The sequence below is a fragment of the Engraulis encrasicolus genome, chromosome 16, assembly GCF_034702125.1.
Source record: "Engraulis encrasicolus isolate BLACKSEA-1 chromosome 16, IST_EnEncr_1.0, whole genome shotgun sequence".
NCBI classification, from domain to species: domain Eukaryota; kingdom Metazoa; phylum Chordata; class Actinopteri; order Clupeiformes; family Engraulidae; genus Engraulis; species Engraulis encrasicolus.
Window position 1 is genome coordinate 23,797,393 of NC_085872.1, and position 11,703 is coordinate 23,809,095.

The 11,703-nt window shown below is 40.3% G+C and overlaps 1 protein-coding gene across 1 annotated transcript; it reads left to right on the top strand.

The window, feature by feature from the left end:
• The first annotated feature begins 1,084 nt into the window (after positions 1–1,084).
• On the top strand, positions 1,085–8,660 carry tmem68 (transmembrane protein 68). Its single transcript, XM_063219050.1, has 8 exons — positions 1,085–1,182; positions 1,813–1,869; positions 2,600–3,000; positions 3,316–3,483; positions 4,312–4,505; positions 7,333–7,393; positions 7,515–7,654; positions 8,381–8,660. The coding sequence occupies exons 3-8, from the start codon at positions 2,673–2,675 to the stop codon at positions 8,483–8,485; spliced, it is 996 nt and encodes a 331-aa protein (XP_063075120.1). The 5' UTR covers positions 1,085–1,182; positions 1,813–1,869; positions 2,600–2,672; the 3' UTR covers positions 8,486–8,660.
• Positions 8,661–11,703: the final 3,043 nt, after the last annotated feature.

Below are 11,703 nucleotides of genomic sequence, written 5' to 3' on the forward strand. Positions count from 1 at the left end.
AAAGCATGGCTCTCCAGTTTGCCTTTGTAGAATTTCATTCAGCTTTAGAGGTACTTTATGCTTGTCTCCCTCAAGGCTTCTGCTCAGCTCCAGTCTGGCCCATTGATATTTCGCACATTCCTCTATGACATGCTCAGGGGTTTCCAGGGTGTTACACTCACTGCATTTTCCATCCACATGCTTCTTCATTAAAAACAAAGTGCTATTTAAGCCTGTGTGGCCTACTCTCATTCTAGAAACAACGTCCTCATCTTTTGTGCTTCTGAACGTATTTCTGCCTCGACCCACTGTTTCCTGAATACTGTAAAGGTGTCTGCCAGTTAGTCCATTATTCCAGATGTGCTGCCACTTTTCCCTAGTTCTGCACTTGATAATACTTTTAAATTCAGTTTTACTGTACTTAATATTCATGTCTACTGTAGGATGATCAGTTGCTTTCTTGGCATGCTGGTCTGCCAGCTCGTTCCCTGTAACTCCAATGTGCGCAGGCACCCACAACATAGTTACACTGATACCAGATCTCTGCAGACTGCTTGCCAGTTGAACAATTTCATAAACAATATCAAGTCTTGACTGAGACTGCACATTCTTGATGCTGCACAATGCTGAAGAAGAGTCTGATGCAATAACAACATTCCCTGGAAGCCTGTTGCTTTCCACCCAAGTTAAAGCCAATAGTATGGCCACTAGTTCCGCTGTGTACACAGCCAAGTCATCGCTTAGTCTTTTCAAAACAGCCACTTTTAATTTGGGAATAACAAATGCTGCCCCCACTCGTGTATCATCCCTCTTGGATGCATCTGTAAATAAAACAGACCTGTCCCCATAGAAATTCTGTATAAACCAATGCACATAGTCCTTATCTATTTCCATCTCCTCTTTCACTTCCAGGATGCCAAGGTCAACTGAAGGCAGTTCTAGGGTCCACAAAGGTACAGTAGGGTATGGTACTGTAGGGCAAACGTCTAGGTTGTGAATCTCCATTTCTCTTGCTTTCTCTTCAATGATCCACCCAAAACTTCTAATTTTGTCATTCAAGAAAATCCTCAACGGAAATTGCGTGGTAACATAGTTGCGGATTTTCCTGTTTGTGTCACATGCAAAGAGACCCAAGGAAATAGCAGAACACCGCCGTTTGCGTCCGTATCCGTAAACGAGGAAGGACTTTACCACGACAACAATGTATGTAAATTCTGCGCGAAAAATAGTATAATTAGTTACTGCTCTAAATGTCAGGTGATGCAAATAATACCACTGCAGTAGACAGGAAATTGTCTTTCTTTGGATTTATTTCATGCATAGAGGTTGACATAGTAGGTGTGTTGGCTAATTTAGAAGACAGCATTCAATGTTTTTGAGTTCTCTAACGGTTAGCAGCGTTAGCTGTGGGTAATGTTATCGTACGGCATAGTATTAGAGCTCTTTTCCTCTTAGCATAGCTGGCTAACATTGTTATGAAGTCATGAAATGCTATTCGTTAGCACAGGATAGGTCACTGGCAAAAGACAAGTAGTTCTAGTCACGCCAAAGTCCACTAACAAAACCATCTGCAAACAGTGATCAGAATGTCAACATACCGCTGATGTTCATTGAACAAATGTGTTTAAATAGTTGGCGGTAGAGTGGGCTATCAGATTCCCTTGCAACCACCAGATAGGCTGTATCGTTTAAGTCAATGATAGCAGTACATTGCAAAAGCATAATACAAGGCGACTTCATAATTCTTCTGAAACATACATTCTGACAGTTCGCATCGCCATAGATGTCAAGGTGCCTTTGATACTGAACCATGTTTCATGTCCGTCTTTAAAGGGTCAAGGTGTGAAAGACTGGCATGTATTGTTTAACAACACACTCAGTCCGCAAAAGGTTGGTAACTTTTCTATGACTAAACGTTATTGAAATACTGTATGCTGCTCATTGAGATATCTATCAAAACATGCATAGCCTATATGGCTTGGAGGATCTATTGAAATGCTGTTCCATCCATAGGCCTACTGTGCATTATGTTTTTTATTAATTCATATTTATCGCTGAACCGACAACTCAAGACCTGTAAGCTTAACCTTCTGGACACATAAACCAACCCTATAAGTTTATGACAAGCAGCTGGCTCGTACACACTAGTGTTGAGGCCAAGTAGGCGATCATCTTGCGTTTCCCATGCCTTAAAATGAACACTATCAGTGTTGTGCACTACACTGGCACTGCTCTTTAGGCTACATGTGTGGTGTTTATTTTAAACTTGGCAGAGAAGACCTAGATAATTATTGGATATATTTTTTGTAGAATACGTTGCAACACCCAACTATAGCCCTTTAGGAATTACTGTTTTATCCATGTGTCATTTTACCCAGTTGCACAGTTAGTGGCCTAAATATTCAAATTCAAATTAAGAGTGCAACATAGCACCCTTGAAACTGAGACTGAGTGTGCAAATTCCTTTGTGTTGGTGTTATCGACCGCAAGTTCAACTTGTCTTGTTTTATGAAATGTGAGTAAAGTGTGTAATATGATTTCTAATAACTCTGGCATCAGACCCAATGCCTTGTGCACGCTTTGTAGAATAACTGTCTCTCTATTCAACATGAATTTTCAGGTCTGCCTGGCGGCAGATGGTAATCTCGCTCAACCCGGCATCTATTGGGAGTGCCGGCGAACACTGACGCAGCATGACCAATGGGAATGAGTCCTGTCTGTCGGGGGACGGCTCCATCAGCTTCATATCATGTCTGATTCTCGCCTGGGAGGAGTGGGCCGGCCTGGGACACCTGGAGGACTACCTGAGTTACCTGGAGTACCTACTGTGGGTCTTCACGCCTCTGGCCATCGTCTTCCTGCTGCCCTTCCTCATCGTCATCCTCCTGTACCTCTCTATACTCTTCCTGCATGTGTACAAGCATAAGAATCAACTCAGGGAGGCCTATTCCAACAACCTGTGGGACGGTGCAAGGAAAACCCTGGCAACTCTGTGGGATGGACATGGATTCATATGGCATGGTGTTGACTCTCTCTCTCTCTCTCTCTCTCTCTCTCTCTCTCTCTCTCTCTCTCTCTCTCTCTCTCTCTCTCTCTCTCTCTGTGCGTGCTTGCGTGAGTGCGTGTATGCAGACAATTATGATAAGGGTATGTAAAATATGATATACCCAGTAGGTGATTTGTTTTAAAATGATAAAGAACAAAAACATTATTACAGTTTGTAACAGTTTGCACTTTATGCACATGTATGGCCAGCAGGTGTGGGCCTAATCATTTCTGTGATGTCTTCTGGGTATCTGATTTTAATTGGTAGCATTTGTGTATTTGATAATCCAGGTTATGAGATACACGGGTTGGAAAAGATTCCAGACGAAGGACCTGCCCTCATAGTTTATTACCACGGAGCTATACCAATCGATTATTATTACTTCCTGGCAAATGTTATTATTCAGAAAGGACGAACCTGTCATTCTGTGGCAGATCATTTCCTGTTCAAAGTTCCTGGTAAGTATTGAACTGAGTATTTGATTTTGTTTTTTAAAAAAAGCAATGTCTCCATTTGGCAATTGACTTGAAGGATAACTTCTGCCAATTTCAATATGCTGTTGTATTGCTGACGCTACCCTTGACTTGTCAGTACCCGGTGATGCTGCATTTGTCGACTCTGCCCTTTCCGAGATCTGAGCTATTCTAATGGGGGCAGACTTTGCTTACATTAAAAACTTTCTTAACATAGGCCTACTCCAAATATTATCCCAAAAGGTATCGCTGTTTGCTAGTTGTCTGCTAATGTAGCATAACCTTTTAGATGTTATTGGGAATAAATCGAGATGTTTTTTTGAAATGTAAACAAACGCCTGCCCCCATTACAATGACCAGGATCTTAGAAAAGGCTGAAGAAAAGGGAGAAAAATCTCAGGTATTGACAAGTCCAGGGTAGTGTGAGCATTACAACTGCATGTCGAAATTGGCAGAAGTTATCCGTACATGCTTCTTATAGAGTTTTAGTAGTACTACAAGCTAGTCATGAAGACCTACAGTAATTATGTAATGTTTATACTAGACAAAGTGGCCTGCTGAATTGAAGTCTACCTATACACTGATTATTAATCGACAAGCATGGCCAGGTTAAAGCTATGAGAAATGCCCTGCTACAGCCATGTTATTTTGCTATTTAATGTGTAAAAACTCTGAAAGCAGCCTCAGCTTTTGGCCTCTAAGTGAATCAAGTGCTTTGAGTACTTTGCTGTTGGTACACACACAAACACACACTCGGTCACAAATGCATGCTTGGTCACTCTCACACACGCGGCGTGTCTGTTACTTTTGCAGGTTTTAAGCTGCTGCTGGAGGTGTTCAGTGTGATGCACGGACCCCAGGAAGAGTGCGTGAAGGCCCTGCAAAGTGGCCATCTCCTGGCCATCTCCCCTGGCGGGGTACGGGAGGCACTCTTTAGCGACGAGACCTACCCACTGCTCTGGGGCAGACGCAAGGGTTTCGCGCAAGTGGCCATCGACGCCAAAGTGGTAGGTCTGATCTGGAGCTGTACACCGCATCTTGATTTACATCTTGAATGGTGTATTTTGGTGCTCTGGGATGCCATATGCAGTGTTAAGTTGAATGCCACCGTTTTTACAGCCACTCCTGTGAGGTTGAAGCAGATGGTAACACCTCATTTTAATGGTTCACTATTACAGTGGATCTACCACATCAGGTACAGTGTAATAACCAGTGTAACAATATTTCATACCATGTAATACCAGTGTAACACCATCCATCAACCCTAATCCTGACCCTAACCCTAGATGTAAGTACAAAATTGGTAATAGTGAACCATTAAAATGAAGTGTAACCAAGCAGATGTATTAAATGTGTTGCAGCTAATAATAGCTAAAAAGGATTGATGAGCTGATGGGATGGGGTCCAAATAGAATATCATGTGCAATTAACCGCCGTTAAAGGTCTATAATTGCAGTGATTTTCAAACTGTGGGCCTTGAAGGTAATCCATGTGGCTCTTGAAATAATTTTCTACAAATTCAAATAATAAATTCATTTCACTACAATTACCATGTACGTGACAAATAAAAGTACTTGAACTTGAACTTGAACTTGAACTAATATTTGTGTGTGTGTGTGTGTTGCTGTTGACTATTTGAGTTGTGTTGGTTATTGAGTCAGAGGTAGGTCCTGAAAATTAGTAACAATTTAAAGTAGGCTCCAAGTTGGAAAAGGTTGGGAACCCCTTGGGGATAAAGTGAATTGCAGGTTTTTATATGTACAGTATGCAGCTGTACAGAGATAATTCTGTTTAACTTTGGTGTGTACGTCTGGCATCTTCACTGAAAGTGTCATGCACAGCCTAAATCACTGCACTTGTAGCCCATAATGAGTTTCAGACAGTGTCACAAATGGAAGACTGCTTGATGTGATTTTTTTATATAGGTCATTGGGCCAAAGGTGAAAGTCACATCTTGTTCATAACATTCAGTTTTATGGCAAGCAGAGACATGCCCACTCATGCTCTGGGCCAAGGTTGCTTAAGCTATACTGTATGTGCTATGCACTAACAATAGACAGAGAAGCTATTCTGGTTGTCCGTCTGCCTGCACATGGCTCTCCTTACAGGCTTTTATATCCATAATCTGAAGGAACACATCAAAAGCATTTGATTCAGATTTGATACAGAGTTTGTTTCCCTTTTGCTACAGTAACACAGTGAGTTGAAGATGCTTGCCGGCAGTGAATTTGCTGAATTTACAGCTTCCGCGAAGATGCTTTAAAGGTGTTGGATTTATAACTGGTCAGAGTTCCTTGATGTTCCTTAATTATATTGAATTATGATATTAAATACAAATTATGTTGAATTGAAATCTTCCCTCCCAGTAGTACCCCCTATTCAAAGCACTTAATTTCTCTCTGTAGACCTAAATATATTTTAAGAGCCAGGTGTGTGGACTGTATTGCAGTCAACCCAATATAAAAAATATATATAATTTGATATGTGCTGATTTATTTGGCAGCATTGTTCATGCATCTGGAAGCAATTCAGCTTTTACTGAAATAGCATTGTTAGTACATTTATGTTGACATCAATTTGACACTACACAACATGAGGATAGGTTTTTATCCAGAAGCCCTTTCAGGGGACTTCGTGTTGCAGAGGGATAGTTTATCTGAAATTGGCGGTCATGGTACATTGCATCAAAATTAAAGATGATAGCTAGAACTGCTAGCATCTGAATATTAACATGCATAATCCTTACACTGCTGTACACTTTTTTAATTGTGAATGCATTTTCACAGGCTGAATTGGTAATGCTGTCTTTGTCTGTTCGTCTCGGCTTGTCATGCTGCTAACATGACAAGGAATATCTATTCTGTTATTGAATTATTGTTTGGTTTATGAGGATGCCATAGTCTATACCGGTAGGTTTCCTTTCGTACATTCGATTACTCTTGTCAACAGAAATCGTAGCATTCCGTTCACACAGCCAGAATGGCAGTTCATTGCACCGGCAGCCAGATTTGTTTCTTTAGTTCAGTTATTTGAACTAAAAGGGTGGACTAAAAGGGCAAAACTAAATATTGAACAGCAGATGGTTGTCAGAGGTTAAAACCTCAAGGACATTGTGGCTGAAAGGATCAAAGTTCTGTTTCGAATGTTCATGTGTTCTCAAAACATACTGTATTCTGATGAAGAATTTGCAAAAACCTAGCATCTCTGACTCTTTTAACCCATTTTAGCCTTATGACTCGTATAAGTTGTTTGACCTTTGGTGCCTGGAGACACATATACGCTGCATTCAGGCTCTTGAGATTTTGGCTTTTTTAATAAAAATGTGTGTGTGTAACAGCTGAATGAACACATTCTAATACAAGATGGGGGTCTTAGGGTTTAAATGCAACTCATTTCATGTTTTTTATGTGCATTAGAGGCTAATATATTAAGGTTTTTATAGGCTGAGGGCAACTTTCCCAACAAGGGACTTGGGCATTCAGCGGGCGTTTTTTGCAGGTGCTTTAGGGTTAATGGTGTTTGAGACCAAATGTCAAAGTTCAATGCCATTGTGACCATCTCAGTCTTTTTCCTGTGAGCACTTGCTCGAGAATGCATCATTATGTCCTTCAAATATAAACAGTTCAATAGCACTGCAATATTGACTGAGGGTCAAAGGTTAAAGTTCAAGGTCTTTATGACCATGAAAGTGTCATCTTGTGTGCTGTATCTTTTTGTGAGTGTGTTCATTGCACTTGCTGTAGATATGCAATGTATACGTATAAGCTGAAATGTGATCTATCTAGTTTAATTCACGCTGTCCTTTTCTCCCTCTCTCTTTCTCTGTCTCTCCAGCCAATAATTCCTATGTTTACACAGAATGTCCGAGAAGGATTTCGTTCTCTTGGAACACTAAGTGAGTAAATTATCTTGCCGTCAACCACAATGGCTTTTTATAATGTGCAGTCAACCACACTTTCTCACATAAATAGATGTGTTCTGGACCTAATCTCTCTCTCCTATGTGTGTCTTTGTAGAATTTTTCAGATGGATATACGAAAGGTTCCGCATTCCAGTGGCGCCGGTCTATGGAGGTTTCCCTGTAAAATTCCGAACCTTTCTGGGTGACCCCATTCCTTATGATCCCAAACTTAGCGCGGCAGAGTTGGCAGAAAAGGTAAATGGTTAACTTATTCATGTATTCTAACGTAAATTGGTCCGGGAGTTGGTTTTTGAATCAGATGGTTCCAGGATCAAATCCCACCTTTATCTCTCCCTACCCCCTTATGCATGGCTAAATTGTCCTTGTATTGATCAAAGCACCTAACCCCACATTGCTCCAGGCAATGTAGCTAATTCACTTTACCTTAGGGACACTGTGCAGGAAATGGTCGAAAAGGGTACTGCAACTATGCTGCTCATTGAAACTGGGCTGCCAATTGCCAAATTGTATCTTTACATGAAAGTTTCTAAGTAATAAACAAAATTTTTCTAGTATGGTTCAAGTAGAGTCATTTTTGCAGCTAAAAATGACTATTTTTGGAAATTCAAAATGGCGGACCATGGACAAGATCCCCCTTTTCATGTATGAAAAGTGCAATTTTCCCAGTCATAATGAATACTTAGAATTTGATGGTGGTGGTAAGTATTCATGAAAAAGGTAACAGTAGTGAATGGGCAGCATGAATTCTGGAAACAAACAACTAAAAATCTCACACAGTGTCCCTTTTTTGACCATTTCCTGCACAGTGTCCCTTTAATAACTGCAAGATGCTTTGGATAAAAACATCAGCCAAGTGTAATGTAAAGTATTCCATCAATTCACTATTTGTTTATATGCATACAGTTTGTGTGAATCACCATTTATTCGTGTTTTCCATTTTGCTGAATGTTTCTCTTGTAGGTGCAGGATGCTGTGCAGGCACTTATCGATCAGCACCAAAAAATCCCTGGTAACGTCCTCAGAGCTCTTCTTGAGCGGTTTCACAGACGACCTAAAGAAGCCTAGTCACTTCCAATGAATCAAATTGTGCTCATTCCTGAGAGTGTGGATTGGCGGGAAGGATTAAAACAAGTTACTGATATGATGACACATTGGCACTAAATACACAGTTGTCTGTGTCACGAATGCACATATCTAAATAAGATGTGTCTGTTGCACCATAAAGACATTTGAGCTGGTAGTATGTATTGTGTGTGTGTGTGTGTGTGTGTGTGTGTGTGTGTGTGTGTGTGTGTGTGTGTGTGTGTGTGTGTGTGTGTGTGTGTGTGTGTGAGAGAGAGAGACAGAGTGTGTGTTTCAACATTTTGAGATCAGTCTTTGTTTCATTTGCACACTTTGATTTCTTCAAAGGACCACTGCCAAATTAATTTATTTTGTGAAGAGCCTTATCTTTATTTTTTAAAATGTCCAATTGCAAAAGAGGTCAGTATGTCATGTGACTTATCTACGTAACTGCATTGGAGGAACTGTATTGTACCTTTGTGAAATATCCTTCAGTGTACTGTGTCATCATGTTGACATTGAAATTAATTAATGCTAAGTTATTATGTAGTAAGTACATGATTTTATATCTATTGAAAACATTCAGTCTCTGATTCACTGTCAGAAGTTTTGGAATAGAAATCATTTATATTTTACCAAGAGTCAGTTGTTACGGTTGCATGTGGCCTATTTGTAAATTCTCCTTATATGTAAAAAGAAAAGAAAAGAAAGAAACGCTAACCTTTTGTATATTTTGACTTCAATAATGTCTCATTTGTTGATGCCATGATAAGAAACTGTTGTGAAACTCATTTCTCACAGAATTTGACTTTTTTATTATTATGATGGTGGTGAGTCATTCAACTGCCATGAACGAGGCACTTCCTTGGCCCCAGAGGTGCCAGACTGTTGCTTATCAATAGCCAATAAGTGTGTTCAGCTTTGCTGTTGTAAATTTGCATTCCTACCAAACACTAATAATCAGTCCTTAAAGGGGCTCTATGTAGGATTCAAAGGTTAATTAATCACTGTCCCGAGTCAGCTGATGCTTATTTGAGTCACTAGTAAGCGACGGTCCGCTGTCAGAAAACCCCTAATGTAACTTTTATGAGAGCGGTCTGCTATGATTGTCGTGGTGGGAAACACCGCATTCAGATTTGTATCAACTGCTGGCATTCCGTGATGGAAAACATTCTCAAAGCGGGTTAATTTGAACAGCATTTTTCATGACTGTGTAGATTTTGAAACGGGCATGCCATGGGCACCGTGCAATCCAACGCCATCCTACATTGTGCTCCTTTAAAGAAATGTATTCAAATTGTTATAACCTGGTTTTTGAACCGCCCAATGGTAATGGTAACGGAGTTTGGAAGTGTAACATGAGCCCTCTTTGCCAGCAGATCCTGATCCTGACACTGTTTGGCCTTGTGTGGCAAGCATATCTGTCATCACACTTGAACAGAATATTTGTGATGTCATGGTGACTATACATATGTTAATCTAAAGCACACATCTCACTGTGTAAATGTTCGCACTTGGATATGCATATTGCAGGTTTAATTACGTCTTTGTATGGTGAGAAGTTAGTGTTGGCCCTCATGATTCTCTGCTAATTACTGTAAACCTCAGTGCATTAACTGTAAACCATTCAAAACTTAAAGAATAAAAACAAATATTTTTCTACAAATATTCTTTGTGTGTTGGCTCATTGTTATATACTTTAGTAGCAGATAAAACTATGAGTGATGATGAATGTCATTTGAACCATATTGAAGAAATTATATTGTTTGAACATAAGGCTTTGTTCTTTTCGTTTAGCTGCCACTCAGTTGTGGGTTGTTAAGGCCCTCATTTAGAGCCTGAATTTACAGATGAATGTATGGAACAGATGCTTAACAATCTTGTGGTTGGCCTTCAGACTGGAAGTATTGCAGTGGGAGAATGTAAATGCAACACATCATAGGTGCATTACATTTTAGCAGACTCGTTCATAGAGACTTGCAGTTTAGAATGGAATAGAATTGGTCCATAATATTAAGCTCATAAACAGTCACCTCACAAGAAACTAGGATAGTACTTGTTCAAGGGCCACCTGCGTATTGATGTTGAGTTGGGAGAACCGTTACTAATCAGTCTTCCTATTGGTACAGGAGGAATTGTGCCGTAATAATGCTGGTGGATGAGGAATAGCCCCTCATTCGAGTCTGTGTGTGTTGGTCAATGTCTCCAGGACTTTACATTGTGTGTGGTGTAGCACACCTGGCGGTAGAATCCAACCCATATTAATGTCAGTCCCAATAGATTGCAAGCTGGAAGTAAAGTGATATGTAATGGAGACTTTCATCACTGGTGACTAGGCATCTATACTCACCGGCCACTACATTAAGAACACCTGTTACAACTGCACATTGAGGCAAATTTCTCATCAACCAATCACATAGTGGCAACTCTTTTGTGCATGTAGACATGGTCGAGATGATCTAATGCAGTTCAAACCGAGCATCATAATGAGGAAGAAAGGTGACTTTGAACATGGCATGGCTGTCAAGCCGATATTACTTGATTTGAGTATTTCAGAAAATACTGATCTACTGGGATTTTCACACACAACCATCTCTAGGGTTTACAAAGAATGGTACGAAAAAGAAAAAAAAACGCAATGAGCAGCGATTCTGTGGGCAAAAATGCCTTGTTGATGGCAGCGGTCAGAGGAAAATGGCCAGACCAGGTTTGAGCTGATAAAAAGGCAACATTTAAGTCAAATAACTACTAATTACAACCGAGGTATCCATAAGAGAATCCCTGATTACACAGCACATCAAATCTTGAGGCAAATGGGCTATAGCAGCAGAAAACCACATTTGGTGCCACTCCTGTCAACTAAGAACAGGAAAATGAGTCAACAATTTGGACAGGCTCACCATAAACGAGACTAGAAGATCAGAAAAATGTTGCATGGTCTGATATCTGAGTCTTGATATCTACTGCAACACTCAGGTGGAATGGTCAGAATTTGGCGTCAACAACATGAAAACATGAGTCAACCTTGCCTTACATCAACGTTTCAGGTTGGGGATATAATGGCATAAGGATATTTTCTTTGCACAATTTGGGCCAATTAGTACCAATTTATCTTTGTCTGAATGCCACAGCCTACCTGAGTATTGTTGCAGACAGTTCAGTCAGTGCTGAAGGCAAAAGGGGGTCCAACCCAGCACTAGAGAGGTGTTCCTAATGAAGTG

What these genes read in the sequence shown, in the direction of transcription:
- tmem68 (XM_063219050.1), top strand. Translation starts at nt 2,673, where the DNA reads ATGACCAATGGGAATGAGTCCTGTCTGTCGGGGGACGGCTCCATCAGC. An exon ending in TGGCCATCGACGCCAAAGTG is followed by an intron (nt 4,506 to 7,332) that starts GTAGGTCTGATC and finishes CTGTCTCTCCAG; the next exon opens with CCAATAATTCCTATGTTTAC. An exon ending in TCGTTCTCTTGGAACACTAA is followed by an intron (nt 7,394 to 7,514) that starts GTGAGTAAATTA and finishes GTGTCTTTGTAG; the next exon opens with AATTTTTCAGATGGATATAC.